This window comes from Pristiophorus japonicus, chromosome 2, assembly GCF_044704955.1.
Source record: "Pristiophorus japonicus isolate sPriJap1 chromosome 2, sPriJap1.hap1, whole genome shotgun sequence".
Taxonomy (NCBI): Eukaryota; Metazoa; Chordata; class Chondrichthyes; family Pristiophoridae; genus Pristiophorus; species Pristiophorus japonicus.
In genome coordinates this window covers 283863512-283881629 of record NC_091978.1, presented here as the reverse complement: position 1 = coordinate 283881629, position 18118 = coordinate 283863512, and the positions used below count along the sequence as shown (strand labels likewise).

Genomic DNA, 18118 nt, shown 5'->3' with positions numbered 1-18118 from the left:
TTTTTGCCCATTCACTTAGCCTGTCTATATCCCTTTGCAGATTTTTTGTGTCCTCCTCACAATTTGCTTTCCCACCCATCTTTGTATCATCAGCAAACTTGGCTACATTACGCTCGGTCCCTTCATCCAAGTCATTAATATAGATTGTAAATAGTTGAGTCCCAGCACCGATCCCTGCGGCACCCCATTAGTCACTGTTTGCCAACCGGAAAATGACCCATTTATCCCGACTCTCTGTTTTCTGTTAGTTAGCCAATCCTCTATCCATGCTAATCTATTACCCCCAACCCCGTGAACTTTTATCTTGTGCAGTAACCTTTTATATTGCACCTTATCGAACACCTTCTGAAAATCCAAATACACTACATCTACTGGAAGGGCCATCGTTGCAGGCTCTGCAGTTTAAAACTGACCCACCTGGACCACTAAGGGAGCAGCAAACCAGCACGGTCAGCCCGGCACTCAAGCAGAATGCCAGGCTGAACGATTGCAAGCAGGATCCCACAAAGAAAACGGCATCAACAAAGGTACGTTTATTTTTACTTATTTCGGCCACCTCGCCTTTAATCATTGCCCCAGTGATGACAGGCCGCCTGATCTATACCTCCTGCAGCGTTTACGCCCACACTGCTGTAGGAGGCGAAAGTGAATTTCAGGTCCGGGGCGATGCACATGACGATGATGTCATGATCTCTGGGCGCAGGAGATCAGGGTGCAACCCATAGCGCCACCGTTAAACTCCCACCCAATATGGTGGGAGTTGATGTCAGCGCCGTGCCCGCAAAGACATTTACGTCTCATTAGTGCCACCCGGGGTGCTAAAGGGAGGCACAAATGCACGCAATTTCTAGCTCTTGAACTTGTAAAGGGCGCTAGTTGGTGAGTTGAATACACTGCATATCGACTTAATTCATTGCAATATGAGCTTTGTACCATAAACTCACATGACAGATTAATGATGGATAATACCTTTTATGGATAATGCATTTTATTCATGGAAAGCTAGGGCAGTGTCCTCTTCATTTCTGGTGTTGGAAAATTATGTTTGGGAATGGTGTTATCATACATTAGTTGATCTCTCATGGCTTTGCTCAGGGTTAAGAATTTAACAAATTATCTCTCTGAGTTCGTGTCTCTGGGTGGACTGAGAGGGAGGGACATACAGGCAGAAAACCTGGAATCATGTAGGCAGGCAGAGGTGGGCACAATACTGGGAACCAGGTAGTTAGGTTCAGAAGTCAGGCAGAGGTAATTTTATAAAACCACAGTCTGGGCGGAGAACAAGGCCTGTCAGGATCGCATAACAGGAATTTGGGCACATGATTTTCTTTACATTAATTTAAAGGGGCAGACAATTGTGAAGAGAGTATTTTCTGTCCATAAATTTCAGTGGACGGACCAAAGAAAGAAAGACTTGCATTTATATAGTGCCTTTCACGGCCACCGGACATCCGAAAGCACTTTACAGCCAATGAAATACCTTTTGAAGTGTAGTCACTGTTGTAATGTAGGAAAAGCGGCAGCTACTTTGCCCACAGCGGCTCCCACAAACATGTGATAACGTGATGATGACCGGATAGTATGTTCTTAATGATGTTGGTTGAGGGATAAGTATTGACCAGGACACAGGGGCTATCTCCCCAGCTCTTCTTCAAAATAATGCCATGAGATCTTTTACGTCCACCTGAGAAAGCAGATGGGGCCTCGGTTTAACGTCTCATCCAAAAGACAGCATCTCCGACAATGCAGCACTCCCTCGGTACTGCACTGGAGTGTCAGCCTAGATTTTTGTGCTCAAGTCTCTGGAGTGGGACTTGAACCTTTGTAGAGAGAACTTCTTAATTCTCGATATGCAAAAGCTCCAGCAAGTGATACACCTCACCGGGAGTGTGGATTCACAAAATTATGCTTAGAATGTGGTGAGGTAGAGTATTAGGAATTAAGCAAGCAAGCAAGAAGAGGCAAATTAAATGCGTCTTAGTCCTCCTTTTCCAGTGTGTCACTCCAGTCAATGCCTATGATTTTAAAGACTCGTCTCTGTACTGTGCAAATAATTTCTATTTTCCTTGTAAAATACACAGAATAAATTGTGCTAATGGGAAAGGTAACTATGGCAACCTCACAGCCTATGGACAAAAAAGGCCGCTGCCTAATGCAAATGAAGTAAACTTAAAAGAAAATGTTCCGGAAAGTCAGTGTTCTTCGCCAGTAGCACAAAACGGACTTGTCGCAAACCGTTTTATACCACGTCTGATTTCTTATCTATTGAGTTAGTGCAAAAGAAAATTGAGCACAATGTAAAATGGGCTGCCAATTCACAATGATCCCATTTTGCGCTACTGGCAAAGAAAAATAATGTTATTTGAAGAAAACAGACAGCACTGCTTTCATTTCAGTCTGTAGAATTCAAAATAAATCCTGGTTATTAATCAATAACATTTGGGGATTAGCGAAATAAATATATTCCTTGATTAAAGAAAAAGGTCTTGTTGTTCTGCAATATTTAGCAATGTGAAATCTGCCACTATTCAAAAATGTATTATGTTCTGGTACTTTCTTGTGTTCAAATTTTCATGTTATTTAAATTTTATTTTCCTCTGCACAGTGAATGGAACTCCAAGCAGTCAGCTGTCAACACCCAAATCCACTAAATCGTCCAGCTCCTCCCCAACCAGCCCTGGCAGTTTGAGAGCTCACAAGGTAAAAAAATCTTTCTGTCAACATACTCGTAAAAGATTGGCATTTGCTGAAATTCTCTGCAATATCCCAAAATAATAAATGAGAGCGACGGATGAAGAAGGTGTGCTTTCCAAATGTTGCCCATGTACGGAGCAGTTCTGCAGTCGATGCGTACGTGGGGACTGAATTTTCGATCGGAGGCTTCCCGCAGGCGACTGCCTCCGACTAGCAAAAAATCTACGCACTTACCTTCTGCCTTGAGATCCACGGTGACTTGTGCTGCTGGGCCTCTGCGCATAGGCCTGTGTATGTATGGAATCCTCATAAGCATGAATGGGGATCACATAAAAAATACATTTAACATAACAAATACATTTTTTAAAATTACTTATTTAAAATTAATTAAAATACTATGGGGTCAATTTTGCTCAAAACCGTTTTTTGGCATATTGCCAGAATTATGCACGTTTTTCTAGGCCCGATCTACTTCAAAAATAAATGTGCTAAGTTTCCCCGCTCTATTTTTCAAAATTGGCGCTGCGCAGCCTCGGGGGGGTGGAGCCCACTGTCTGCGCCGAAAAAACTATGCTACCCCTTCTGCACATGTGCAAGAAAAAAAAGGATGTTTTTAACGTGATTCCTTTGGGCACGCATGCTCAATACAGCTCCTGGTCTGCAATTGGCCATTTTTAAAGAGCAAGTTGTGTGTGAAAACTTTAATTCTCATTGGAAAAATCAAAGCTGCAATACAAGATGCAACACAGCGCAAGGACCAGGAATTTCTTAGAGGATGATGTGGAGGCACTAGTTGCTGTTACTGAGGCCAAATGGCATGAGCTAGACACCAACAAAGGTCACATAAAAGTTCCACCAAAAGAAATGAAGAAACGTTGGAACCAACTTTCAGAAGATTACTGTGCAATCACCCCGAGGTCTGGAGGCCAGTGCAAAAAGAAGTGGCAGGACCTTGGTCAAGTAGTTAGTGTAAGTAATATTTTCATTTATTCACTGGAATTGCAATTGTAAATGTAACCATCTATATATGTCCCACCCAGCAAAAAGACACCCTCTCTAAAAAGTTATATTTTCATCTTTGCAGAGGAAAGTGGCACACAACAAACGAGAAAGAACTCGAATAGGAGGAGGCCCAGCAAATCTGCACCCATTGACACCTTTGGAAGAGAGGGTCGCTGCTTCGATGGGTCCTGCCTGGAAAAAAGCAATCAGTACTGCACAAGCTGGGCCCACACTCGAGGGAGAGGATAGGTTCTGAAAATTCCACAGTCTGGCTTTCCTAGATGTTAAGTACTGCGCGGGCTAGCCATGCTTCAGTTCTTGGGGATGTCTCCCTCAGCTACGCTTCAGTTGATGCAATGTGCTACCATTCATCGTGGTCCTTCAAATGAGCCTGCTGTCTGCGCTGTGTGAGCCTACTCATGCCACCCACCCTGCCCCCTCCTCTGCTGCTAACCATTTGTCTGTTCTGTTATATTTTGCAGAACTTGAGGCCAACCCTGACGATGCAGAAGAAGATTCAGACGAGGACGAGCCTGAAGAGGAGAACATCTTCCAATTCCACCTTCCAGACCAAGAGCATGGGGGTGAGGGGGAGAGGGAGGGCATGGATGAAGTCCCCACTGATGTACTCACTCTGGTGGAGGTGCAGGTGCCACCCATTGAGATGCTAGTCCCTTCCCTGACTAGTGGTTTGAGTGTTGGTGGGACATTCCATGGTTTCCCACCTTCTGAGGCTGTGGATCCCAGTGGGGTGCAGCGAGGCACACCAGGTCCCCACTGTCTGAGGCTGCGGGTCCCACTGGAATGCTGCAAGCCACACCCAGGGTGAGGAGGGAAAGGAGAGCTTGACCACGCTCTCCTGAGGTGCAGGACCTAACAGATGTGTTTCAGATGATGGCAATGAATGCGGAGAGCATTGAGCTTACGCGATCACTCCCGGACACCATCAGTGGGGTGGGTGATGAGGTATCGGGACTGTCGGGAAAAGTAACAACAATGACATGTGAAATGGGGACGCTATCCGGGAACATGAGGGGGGGAGTATCTCAGTCAGCTGAAACCATGTCGGTGCACATGAGGGAAAGAATGTCGCAGGTAGCTGAGACAGTGGCGGCAAACATGAGGGAGGGAATGTTGGAGATTTAGTGAGACATTGTCAGGTTACATGAGGGAGGAAATTTTGGAATTAGCTGCTGCAATAAGGGAACACGCCCAGAACCCGTGCCCATTGACAGAATCAACTGCCACTCCCACTCCAATCCCCAGACTAGCCTCTGAACCAGGCCTTCCACATTACCGCCTGCGGCCCCCCCCCCCGCCCGTCCCCCCCCCCCCCACCCCCGTCCCATCAAGGAGTGCACATTACCCAAGATGTTCGAAAGAATAAGCTTGGTTGCAACCCGAGAAACGCTGCGACACTGTCTGCGGGCAGGGTTGGTGGAGTTACCAAGACCAAGAGCAGCAGGCGGTCTTAGAATAAGGTGGAGGAGAGATGTTGTTATTATTATTGTTGTTACTGTTGTAACTGTTCTCAAATTAAAAGTTTTTTGTAAGTTATGTAAATTTGCAAGTTTAAAAGTTAGTAAGTGATCTTAAAGTTTTTAAGTGATCTTGGAGTTTGTAAGTGATCCTAAAGTTTGAAAGTGATCTTCAGTGAAAACTTTAAAGTTTGATACAAGAATATGTTTATTAAAGTTAAGTTAAGTACAAACAAATATTTATTAAACTTTTGAATAAAATATATTTTAAATTATAACTGAATTATTTACATTATTTGTTCCATTATTAACACAACTTTTGGAACTCAAAAAGAATCATTTCCATTATTTGTTCCATTATTAACACAACTTCTGAAGTAAACAAGAATAATTTCCATCATTTGTTCCATTAACACAACACAACAGTACGGAACAGGTCCAAACAGTAAGCATGGTCCATGTGGAATAGTTGCCGCTGAGCCTTCAGGCAGCAAAGCGTTCACGGATAAACTGCTGGCACAAGGCTTGAGCAAACGTTAAAGGGGCATGACGGCCCGCACTCCTCCACCGTCGTGCTCCGGGTTCAGGTAGTTGCATGGCTTCCTCGTCATCTGCATCTACATCTTCCCCATCATTATCATCAGCCGCTCTCACCTCAGGTGGGTCTTCTACTACCATCTGCTGCTGCCTCATGATGGCAAAGTTAAGCAGCATGCAGCACACAACAGTGAACTGACCGACAATCTCAAGGGAGTATAGCAAGTAGCCTCCGGAATGATCCAGGCATTAGAAACACTGTTTCAGGATGCCAATGCGCCTCCCTGTTATGCAATGTGCGACATGTTGTATTCCCAGTCAGCTTCCATTCGGGTTACGCGTAGGGGCGTCATGAGCCAGGTGGTGAGGCTGTACCCTTTGTCTCCCAGTAGCCAGCTCTGCCCTTCTGACTGCTGTTGAAACGTGGCAGATATAACACTCTCGCGTAGGATGAATGCATCATGGGTGCTCCCAGGGTATCTTGCATCAACTGACATTATGCGATGCATGTCGTCACACACGAGCTGCACATTAGTGGAGTGGAAGCCTTTTCTGTTTCTGTACATCTCGGAATTCTCCAAAGCTGCTCGCAAGGTGATGTGGGTACAATCAATGCTTTGATACCTTTGGAAGCCAGCAATCTTGGAGAAACCCACAACCCTGTCACGCATTGCCTGGGCGGTCATGGGGAACTTTATGTAATAATTCCTCCGGACATATAGTGCAGTAGTCACCTGCCGAATGCAGACATGTGTTGCATGTTGAGAAATGGTGCACACATCCCCAATTGTAGCTTGGAACGATCTAGATGCATAGAATGAAAGTGCAGCTGTAACCTTCACTTCAAAGGACAAAGCAGTCCTCCTGAAACTTCTAGGTTGCAGGTCTGCTTTTACCAACTCACAGATCTCAGTTGTAAATTCTTAGCGGAAACGCAGCCTTCTGACACAGTCTGCACCACTCAGGTGCAAGGTACGAATGCCTGTCTCGATATACCCAACGTGGGTAAGGCCTCCTTCACATCACCCTATGGGCTCTGAGGTTCTTCATGCGATGACGCCGAATCAATTATCTCCTCCGCAGCACCATCATGCAAAAGGCTTGCACAAGTTATGGCATTGTCAGTATTGCCCCCATGCTTAAATTTTACCTTTGCAAGAAGCTCAAAACGGCAGGCAGACAGGACAAGTTTCTTTGTTCTCTCTTGCCACAGGTTTGTATGGACCACACCCAGGTCTGAGCAGGCGCAGTGATCGGGAACCCCCCCCGCAACCACCACAACCCCCCCGGGCTACATTTGATGCATAGTGCAGTTTTGTGATGCCCTCCGATCGCCTTCCACAGCCTCCCTCACCCACCCGGGCTACATTTGATGCGTAGTGCAGGCTTCTGATGCCTTCCGATCGCCTTCCACAGCCCCCCACCTCCCCGCCCCGGGCTTCTTTTGCAGCCGAGCTCCGAGCCCCTGTTTCCGGGCGTGGCACCGATTCTGCCAGCCAACGCTCCGACCCTCCAGCCCAGTTTGCAGATGTTCGGTGGTGGCGTGAAAAAATATGAAAACTTACAGAATTCCATCAAACTTCCATTTATTGTGTGATAAGGTAAAAAAAATCATCTTTATTATGCATATTTAATTCTTGACTCCCTCCAAAACTTTGCTGGCTTAAAAACAGTGGCGATTTTTCAATGTGCGCTGCTTTTTCTTAACTTACAAGAAGGTTTTTCTGGAGTGGTCACATACGCCAACCCAGGAGTAATTTTTTTGGGGGCAAACCTCCATAATTGACAATAACTGGCGCCGACATCAGGTTACGTGTTCTATGACACAAAAAAACCCTTTAAAAAATCGTTACTAACGTTGGCACACATTCCTAGGGGAAACTTACATTTTTTAACTTACGCCAAAAAAAGCGGCGCACGCCAAAAAACAGCACAAATCACCGGGGAAAATTGAGCCCATAATATAATTAAACATTTAAAACAAAATTTAAATTTTGGGGAAAAAAATTAAATGTTTTAAAGGATCTAAAAGTAACCTTACCTTATTGTACATGTGCTTTAATGTTTAAATGGAAAAAAAAATGGGTTTTATGTTTTTTAAAACTCTTATGCTGGTAAAGCAGACCTTACGCCTGATTTTACCGGGCATAAGAGTTTCATGGACATTCGCTGAGCAGAAGTTGGGCAAATAGCCCAACTCTCTGCCCACAGGGACCCTTTTCGACAGAGGATCTGTCAAGACAATTCTTGACAGATTGCAAGTTCCGGGTTTTAGAGCATGCGCAGCGCATACCTAAACCCGGAACTTGCACGGTTCCTAAAGACGCGTGCCCACCTCATACGTGCCCATAGAGGCTGAAAATTACGGCCTGTGGTGTTCCGCTGCTTCTAATGGACTTGCAATGTCTTTCTTGATTATCACACTCCTTTTGTCATGCAAGTTCTCTGGACAAGAGAAGCCAGAAAGCTACTCCCAGACTTCCAAGAACTCTTGTCCATAGCTGGCCACTAGAAGGTGACTGAGCCTGCCCCTGAGTGACTTGCCCTCTAATTATCCTCTTTTGTACCTCTCACTGTTGGCATGCACCGCAAACTGGACACGTGCGCAGCTAAAATCGGCCGGGTGACTTTTCCACCAACGTTCCACATGGATCCTGTCACCTTTAATTTTAACCTGCTCCTCTGAGCAGGCTCCAAAGGTATCTGGTAAAACTGGCAGCATCCTTCTTTAAATATGCATTTCTGGATCCAGTCATGTCACCAGGCATCAACTGCAATTTTGACATTGCTTGCGTGGAGAAGGCTTTGTTGCCCTCCCGCCAGTTGAAGGCAGCAGGAAGAGGATGCTGGACCAGCAAAGGCCATTTAAGGTAAGTTTATTTTACTTAGCCTGTAGGGCCAGGAGGAACAGAAGTGCTTCCATGAACCCACAAGGAAAGTTTAGGCCTTCCCTGGCCTGGACTTCAGCCACTGTGTGAAGGCAAGGTTCATAGAGAGAAACAAGTTTGTTCTAGTCAATGATAATCTAATGGAATTGGCAGGCGTCAGGCCTGGGAGTCATATATTCAGCAAGTTTGAAACTTCAAAATTAGCCAATAAAGTAAGGATCACGTTGGAATTGAGTGTTTTTATTTGGTTATACATAGGGGGCGAAATTGCCCCGCACCTCGTTTGGGGCACACAATTTGCATTAAATGAAATTTTAGCACCCAGCGAGATGGGCAGCTAAATGTCCTGAAATTGGGGTCTTTGAATCAAAAAATTCTGCGGGCCGCTATTGGAGGACTAAATCACCTCCACGGGGCGGTATCGGGATGATAGAATGGCGGAAGCGCAACACCCTGCGCAATGCGGATGTGCTGCGTCGCGCTGACGCATCACAACCTCCCTCCCCTTTTAAAGGGGAGAGCCGCTGGTAACTCTGTAGCCACTTTTCTGGCACCCACTGGGCCACCAGGGAGTGTTTTGGCAGCAGCCCGGCACCCAATGTTGGTGACACGGTCAAACCAGTGGCCACAGTTGGCCAAAAAAAAAAAGCTGGTGGCAGCGCTAGGCCCTCCCATTTAAGGGTGACAAGTACGAGGCGCAGCACAAATCTGTTTTCACCCCCGGCATCCCAGGGGGCAATTCTGGGCGGGTCGCTTCCGCCGCCCACTTTCGAGCGATAATTTCCCCTTTCCAAAAGTTCCATTAGTGCCTCCCGGGGGCACTTCCTCCACTTAGGTCTTGGGCCAGGAACTCCCAGGTTTCAGTGGGGATAACGCACTTTATCAGGGAGGCTTTGAGAGTGTCCTTGTAGCATTTCCGCTGGCCACCTTTGGCTCGTTTGCCGTGAGGGAGCTCCGAGTAGAGCACTTGCTTTGGGAGTCTCATGTCTGGCATGCGGACTACGTGGCCTGCCCAGCGGAGCTGATCGAGTGTGGTCAGTGCTTCAATGCTGGGGATGTTAACCTGAATGAGGACACTGATGTTGGTGCGCCTGTCCTCCCAGGGGATTTGTAGGATCTTGCGGAGACATTGTTGGTGATATTTCTCCAGCAACTTGAGGTGTCTACTGTACATGGTCCACGTCTCTGAGCCATACAGGAGGGCAGGTATTACTACAGGCCTGTAGACCATGAGCTTGGTGGCAGTTTTGAGGGCCTGATCTTCAAACATTCTTTTCCTCAGGCGGCCGAAGGCTGCATTGGCGCACTGGAGACGGTGTTGGATCTCGTCGTTGATGCCTGCTCTTGTTGATGGGAGGCTCCCGAGATAAGGGAAGTGGTGTCCAGGGCCGCGACGTGGATCTTGATGACTGGGGGACAGTGCTGTGCGGTGAGGACAGGCTGGTGGAGGACTTTTGTCTTACAGATGTTTAGCGTAAAGCCCATGCTTTCGTCCGCCTCAGTAAATACGTCGACTATGTCCTGGAGTGCAGCCTCTGTATGTGCGTGGACGCAGGCGTCGTCCGCGTACTGTAGCTCGACGACAGAAGAATCACAACTATAGTGGGAAATGATCAAAGACTGTGAGAATGCCATCTGTAGAGCATCTGGCCATATTTGAATAGCATAGTTGAAAGGTTAAATTGATATTCACAAGTTTTGTTTAACTGCCTTAGGATGGAGATGGTAGTGGGAATTTGGCAGAATTTGTCCATTCAGGAGATTAAATAAGTTAGGCAGAGTCTATTACAGGGTGAACAATACATGGTAAATGAAACTCTTCAGTTAGGTGACAAAACAATCTCAATACTGCAAATAATTCTAATAAACTGCTCTGGTTTATTTAATGTATCACAGTTAATGATGTCATCTGAGCCCCTTGACTGCACCGTAGGGTTGTCGCACACTATTATACATATGCTACAAGGTTGATCTGACATTTACATCACAATTTCTTTTACTCTTTTTACACACGAGACCTGTTTACCAAAACAGTTATTTGAAGACGCAGCAATCACTAGAATCAAGACAAGACATCCTGTTGCCATGTCTTAAAACTGAGACAAATGAACAGCACATAGTTGAATGTCAATACTAATGAATGCTTTCACTGATAATAACATGTTTCCAGTTTCCTGAGCTGTCACTTTCTGGGTTTACATTTCAAACCCAATTGTTTTCGGTCAGATGGATGTTATTCTTGGAAGGATTACCATGCACTATAATAAGTAGTTTCAGTGCTGTGTAATTCAGTATACTTTGAAAAACAGTTAAATTTGACACTTTCACTGTTGGTTTCAATCTATGAACTCTTTAAACACTGGGCTATTTAGCAATTAGCAACTAATGTTCCTATTACATTCGGTGCTGCTACCAATGACAGCCCAGATTTCAGTCACACTATAATGTAAAGGGGTGGCACTGCTGCCTCTGGAAATGCTCTTAATGGATTCCTCTGGAAGCAGCAACACAATATGGTAAATATAAATGCTGCGCTCATTTATCAGGATTCCTAATGCAGCAGTTCCTGATCAGTGGTTTCATTCTCTGGTGCAAGGGAAGACCAGAAATACTGGGTTTTACAGGGATGAAAATCAGCAACAAAATTTTGCACACTCTCTACAAAGATCAAAGATGAACCCGGATTTTCCGCTTATGAGCTTCCCAGGTTTTCTGCCCGTTAAGATGAGGTAGGTGGAAAATCATGGGCTTGTGAGCACTGGCAGGGGGAGAACTATAAAGTGAATTTATATTCCTGGTCTATCCTTCTCCTTTAATGTTACATGGCAACATTTCTACATTAATTAATTAATATGAAGTGCGTAAAAACTTGCAATCCAAATGAGTCACAGAACTGATTTCCTGCAGTTCATGATATTTCTATTTATTATTGTGAGCTTTCCAGAGAAGGGTCAATGACAACAAACTTTAAATAAGGACTGAGCAAACAATATTATGTGGATAGGAAAGAGTCGCAAACTGCAGCAAATTAGAGGGAGCACAGAGGTGAAGCAGTGAGTTGGTGACAGCATGAAGGTTTGCACTTGTAGTTCCCCACACACCGAGTTCCCAGTCTCCACTGCGCTGTCAAAAGAGACAACAAACAAATAAAGACATCTCCATACAGAGAGGGGCACTAAACTAGATGGGAAATAAACTTGTGTCACTCTTATACATCTCTTATGTTTGGAGCAGGTTGCCTGCCCACCAGTTGCAGAATGGTACATTGAAGAATGGGGAACCAAAAAGATGAGAAAAAAGTAGTGTGGATTATTCCAAGAATAGTACTAATTAAGTGTGATTTATTTCTCTTGTTCTAAGGGCCTGAAATTCATCGACATACCGCCCGCTTAGTGCCGAAAAATACAAGTTCTATCAAAAAGCAGGTACATACCGCTTGGCGGAAGATTCATCGGTAATGCCTCTAGGGAGTGCAGCCAGGGCCAAGTCCACAGCACCGTGGGTGGCTCAGCTGCACAGGGGGGGGGGGAAGAAGACTGGAAGGGCTATAGTGATAGGAGATTCAATAGTTAGGGGAGCAGATAGGCACTTCTGCGGCAACAAAAGTGACATCAGGATGGTGTGTTGCCTCCCTGGTGCAAGGGTCAATGATGTCACTGAGCGACTGCAGGGCATTCTGGGGAGGGAAGGGGACCAGCCAGTGGTTGTGGTCCACATTGGTACCAACGACATAGATAGAAAGAGGGGTGAGGTCCTGAAAGCTGAGTTTAGGGAGCTAGGAGTAAGATTGAAAGCCAGGACCTCAAAGGTGATAATCTCGGGATTACTGCCAGTGCCACGTACTAGTGAGGGTAGAAATAGGAAGGCTAGTCAGATAAATACATGGCTGGGGCATTGGTGGAGGAGGGAGGGCTTTAGTTTCCTGAACAATTGGGACGCTTCTGGGGTATGTGGGTCCTGTACAAGTCGGACAGGTTACACCTCAACAGAGACGGGACCAATGTTCTCGCGGATGGTTTTGATAGTGTAGTTGGGAGGGCTTTAAACTAGCTTGGCAGGGGACGGGAACCCAGGAGAGGGCTCTGAGCTAGTTAGAGTGGGTGAGAGCTCAGATGAACAGGACCCCAAGAAAGAATGCAAAAGGCAGGAGGCAACAGAGCAGAGTAGCACTGGGGTAAGTGTAAACCACAACGTGATAGGAAGGGACAATATGTATGAATATAAAGGGGCTGCAGGAGCGGTCAAAATTAAAAATCATGGTTTAAAAACTAGTATTAAAACACTCTACCTAAACACATGCAGCATTCGAAACAAAGTAAATGAGTTGACGGCACAAATCATTACAAATGGGTATGATTTGGTGGCCATTACAGAAACGTGGTTGCAGGGTGGCCAAGATTGGGTATTAAACATACAGGGGTATCTGACAATTCGGAAAGATAGACAAGAAGGGAAAGGAGGTGGGGTAGCTCTGTTAATAAAGGATGATATCAGGGCAGTTGTGAGAGACGATATTGGCTCTAATGAACAAAATGTTGAATCATTGTGCGTGGAGATTAGAGATAGTAAGGGGAAAAAGTCACTGGTGGGCATACTTTATAGGCCCCCAAATAATAACTTCATGGCGGGGCGGACAATAATCAAGGGAATAATGGAGGCATGTGAAAAAGGAACGGCAGTAATCATGGGGATTTTAACCTACATATCGATTGGTCAAATCAAATCGCACGGGGTAGCCTGGAGGAGGAATTCATAGAATGCATACGGGATTGTTTCTTAGAACAGTATGTTACAGAACCTACAAGGGAGCAAGCTATCTTAGATCTGGTCCTGTGTAATGAGATAGGAATAATAAACGATCTCCTAGTAAAAGATCCTCTCGGGATGAGTGATCACAGTATGGTTGAATTTGTAATACAGATTGAGGGTGAGGAAGTAGTGTCTCAAACGAGCGTACTGTGCTTAAACAAAGGGGACTACAGTGGGATGAGGGCAGAGTTGGCTAAAGTAGACTGGGAACACAGACTAAACGATGGCACAATTGAGGTACAGTGGAGGACTTTTAAGGAGCTCTTTCATAGTACTCAACAAAAATATATTGCAGTGAAAAAGAAGGGCGGTAAGAGAAGGGATAACCAGCCATGGATAACCAAGGAAATAAAGGAGAGTATCAAATTAAGGTGGCCAAGGTTAGTGGGAAACTAGAAGATTGGGAAAATTTTAAACGACAGCAAAGAATGACTAATAAAGCAATAAAAAAAGGAAAGATAGATTATGCAAGTAAACTTACGCAAAACATAAAAACAGATAGTAAAAGCTTTTACCTATATACAAAACGGAAAAGAGTGACTAAAGTAAATGTTAGTCCCTTAGAAGATGAGAAGGGGGATTTAATAATGGGAAATGTGGAAATGGCTGAGACCTTAAACAATTATTTTGCTTCGGTCTTCACAGTGGAAGACACAAAAACCATGCCAAAAATTGCTGATCACAGGAATGTGGGAAGGGAGGACCTTGAGACAATCACCATCACTAGGGAGGTAGTGCTGGACAGGCTAATGGGACTCAAGGTGGACAAGTCCCCTGGTCCTGATGAAATGCATCCCAGGGTATTAAAAGAGATGGCGGAAGGTATAGCAGATGCATTCGTTATAATCTACCAAAATTCTCTGGACTCTGGGGAGGTACCAGCGGATTGGAAAGCAGCTAATGTAACGCCTCTGTTTAAAAAAGGGGGCAGACAAAAGGCAGGTAACTATAGGCCGGTTAGTTTAACATCTGTAGTGGGGAAAATGCTTGAAGCTATCATTAAGGAAGAAATAGCGGGACATCTAGATAGGAATAGTGCAATCAAGCAGACGCAACATGGATTCATGAAGGGGAAATCATGTTTAACTAATTTACTGGAATTCTTTGAGGATATAACGAGCATGGTGGATAGAGTTGTACCGATGGATGTGGTGTATTTGGATTTCCAAAATGCATTCGATAAGGTGCCACACAAAAGGTTACTGCAGAAGATAAAGGTATGCGGAGTCAGAGGAAATGTATTAGCATGGATAGAGAATTGGCTAACTAACAGAAAGCAGAGAGTTGGGATAAATGGGTCCTTTTCAAGTTGGCAATCGGTGGTTAGTGGTGTGCCACAGGGATCGGAGTTGGGACCACAACTGTTTACAATATACATAGTTGACCTGGAAGAGGGGACAGAGTGTAGTGTAACAAAATTTGCAGATGACACAAAGATTAGTGGGAAAGCGGGTTGTGTAGAGGACACAGAGAGGCTGCAAAGAGATTTAGATAGGTTAAGCGAATGGGCTAAGGTTTGGCAGATGGAATACAATGTCGGAAAATGTGAGGTCATCCACCTTGGAAAAAAAAACAGTAAAAGGGAATATTATTTGAATGGGGAGAAATTACAACATGCTGCAGTGCAGAGGGATCTGGGGGTCCTTGTGCATGAAACTCTTTTAGAGTTTATCTGTAAAACAAAACATTAAACCGTGCCACCCGACCTGGATGACACACCAGACATTTACAAGGCCCTTTTTTTTTTCCTTTTTTTGTTTTTTTTTGTGTTTTTCTTTTTTTTTGTTTGTTTTTTTTTTGGGCACTAAAATCACATTTTTTCCCCAGTGTCCCCTATAAAAGGGAAGGGGGACACTAAAAACACCGGCAATTAAAACAAATTAAACTCTAAAACGTAAAATCAAATTAAAATTTGGTTGCCGGGCGTGATGATGCACTCCAGTCCCTCCGGTGCCCACCTCTCGCGGAAGGCCGCGAGCGTACCGGTGGACACCGCGTGCTCCATCTCCAAGGACACCCTGGACCGGATGTAAGAGCGGAAGAGAGGCAGGCAGTCAGGTTGAACGACCCCCTCGACCGCCCGCTGCCTGGACCGGCTGATGGCACCCTTGGCCGTGCCCAGGAGCAGTCCTACGAGGAGGCCTTCGGACCTACCCGCTCCCCTCCGCACAGGGTGCCCAAAGATCAGGAGAGTGGGACTGAAGTGCAGCCAGAATTGCAGGAGCAGCCCCTTCAAATAATGGAACAGGGGCTGCAACCTCGTGCACTCAATAAAAATATGGAACACGGACTCCTCCAGACCGCAGAAATTGCAGGCGGCCTGGGAGTCCGTGAACCGGCTTAAACATTTGTTGCACGGCATTGCTCCATGCACCACCCTCCAGGCCAAGTCCCCGATGAATAGTGGGAGGACCCCTGCGTAGAGTGCCCTCCATCGGGGACCCCCGCCTCCTCCGGACGGCAAGATGGTACGCCATGGCGTGTCCGGACGGCCGGCGTGGATGGCAAAGTTGAGAGTGTGCAGGAGCAGCCCGTACAGGAAACCCCTCCGCGCGGAACTGAAAGGCACGGAGCGGATTTCCCCGAGGTGGCTCAAGTTGTGAGGCGCCGGCCCCCGAGGGAGGTTCCGGGATTTGGCGCCAATGAGGAATTCCGTCTCCTTGTGCATGAATCCCAAAAAGTTAGTTTGCAGGTGCAGCAGAAAATCAGGAAGGCGAATGGAATGTTGGCCTTCATTGCGAGAGGGATGGAGTACAAAAGAAGGGAGGTCCTGCTGCAACTGTATAGGGTATTGGTGAGGCCGCACCTGGAGTACTGTGTGCAGTTTTGGTCACCTTACTTAAGGAAGGATATACTAGCTTTGGAGGGGGTACAGGGGCGATTCACTCGGCTGATTCCGGAGATGAGGGGGTTACCTTATGATGATAGATTGAGTAGACTGGGTCTTTACTCATTGGAGTTCAGAAGGATGAGGGGTGATCTTTTAGAAACACTTAAAATAATGAAAGGGATAGACAAGATAGAGGCAGAGAGGTTGTTTCCACTGGTAGGGGAGACTAGAACTAGGGGGCACAGCCTCAAAATACGGGGGAGCCAATTTAAAACCGAGTTGAGAAGGAATTTCTTCTCCCAGAAGGTTGTGAATCTGTGGAATTCTCTGCCCAAGGAAGCAGTTGAGGCTAGCTCATTGAATGTATTCAAATCACAGATAGATAGATTTTTAACCAATAGAAACATAGAAAATAGGTGCAGGAGTAGGCCATTCGGCCCTTCTAGCCTGCACCGCCATTCAATGAGTTCATGGCTGAACATGCAACTTCAGTACCCCATTCCTGCTTTCTCACCATACCCCTTGATTCCCCTAGTAGTAAGGACTTCATCTAACTCCTTTTTGAATATATTTAGTGAATTGGCCTCAACAACTTTCTGTGGTAGAGAATTCCACAGGTTCACCACTCTCTGGGTGAAGAAATTCCTCCTCATCTCGGTCCTAAATGGCTTCCCCCTTATCCTTAGACTGTGTCCCCTGGTTCTGGACTTCCCCAACATTGGGAACATTCTTCCTGCATCTAACCTGTCTAACCCCGTCAGAATTTTAAATGTTTCTATGAGGTCCCCTCTCATTCTTCTGAACTCCAGTGAATACAAGCCCAGTTGATCCAGTCTTTCTTGATAGGTCAGTCCCGCCATCCCGGGAATCAGTCTGGTGAACCTTCGCTGCACTCCCTCAATAGCAAGAATGTCCTTCCTCAGGTTAGGAGACCAAAACTGTACACAATACTCCAGGTATGGCCTCACCAAGGCCCTGTACAATTGTAGCAACACCTCCCTGCCCTTGTACTCAAATCCCCTCGCTATGAAGGCCAACATGCCATTTGCTTTCTTAACCGCCTGCTGTACCTGCATGCCAACCTTCAATGACTGATGTACCATGACACCCAGGTCTCTTTGCACCTGCCCTTTTCCTAATCTGTCACCATTCAGATAATAGTCTGTCTCTCTGTTTTTACCACCAAAGTGGATAACCTCACATTTATCCACATTATACTTCATCTGCCATGCATTTGCCCACTCACCTAACCTATCCAAGTCGCTCTGCAGCCTCATAGAATCCTCCTTGCAGCTCACACTGCCACCCAACTTAGTGTCATCCGCAAATTTGGAGATACTACATTTAATCCCCTCGTCTAAATCATTAATGTACAGTGTAAATAAGGGAATTAAGGGTTATAGGGAGCGGGCGGGTGAGTGGAGCTGAGTCCACGGCCAGATCAGCCATGATCTTGTTGAATGGCGGAGCAGGCTCCAGGAGCTGGATGGCCTACTCCTGTTCCTAATTCTTATGTTCTTATCATTGACATACCGTTGAGCGGTCTGCACACCGTCCGCCATGTAGAACTGCCCGCATACCACTCAACAAGTGTAAATTTGATGACATACTGCCAACATATCACCGGAGCTGCATACCATCCTGGAGAAGATGGTTTTACTTGATCTTAAGTGGGCGGGAATGGGCAGTAGTGTTCGGTGTCGCCATCTTGAAATTGGAAACAGTCAGCAAAAGCAGCACATCAGTGTTTCAGAGGTGAACAGTGACTTTACAGTGGGAAAGTTATTTATATTGGTACTGAATACATTATTAATATAGAAGGCATTCGAGTTAATATTTTTTTCATTGAAAAATCATTTGAGTTTATCTCAGGATATTTG

The 18118-nt window shown here is 45.7% G+C and overlaps 1 protein-coding gene across 1 annotated transcript in view; it reads left to right on the top strand.

The window, feature by feature from the left end:
* dclk2a (doublecortin-like kinase 2a) overlaps positions 1-18118 on the top strand; it is a 640305-nt gene that overhangs the window by 396639 nt on the left and 225548 nt on the right. The window contains exon 5 of the mRNA XM_070871479.1: positions 2606-2700. Within this exon, the coding sequence (XP_070727580.1) occupies positions 2606-2700 (95 nt within the window). The remainder of the gene's footprint in view (positions 1-2605; positions 2701-18118) is intronic.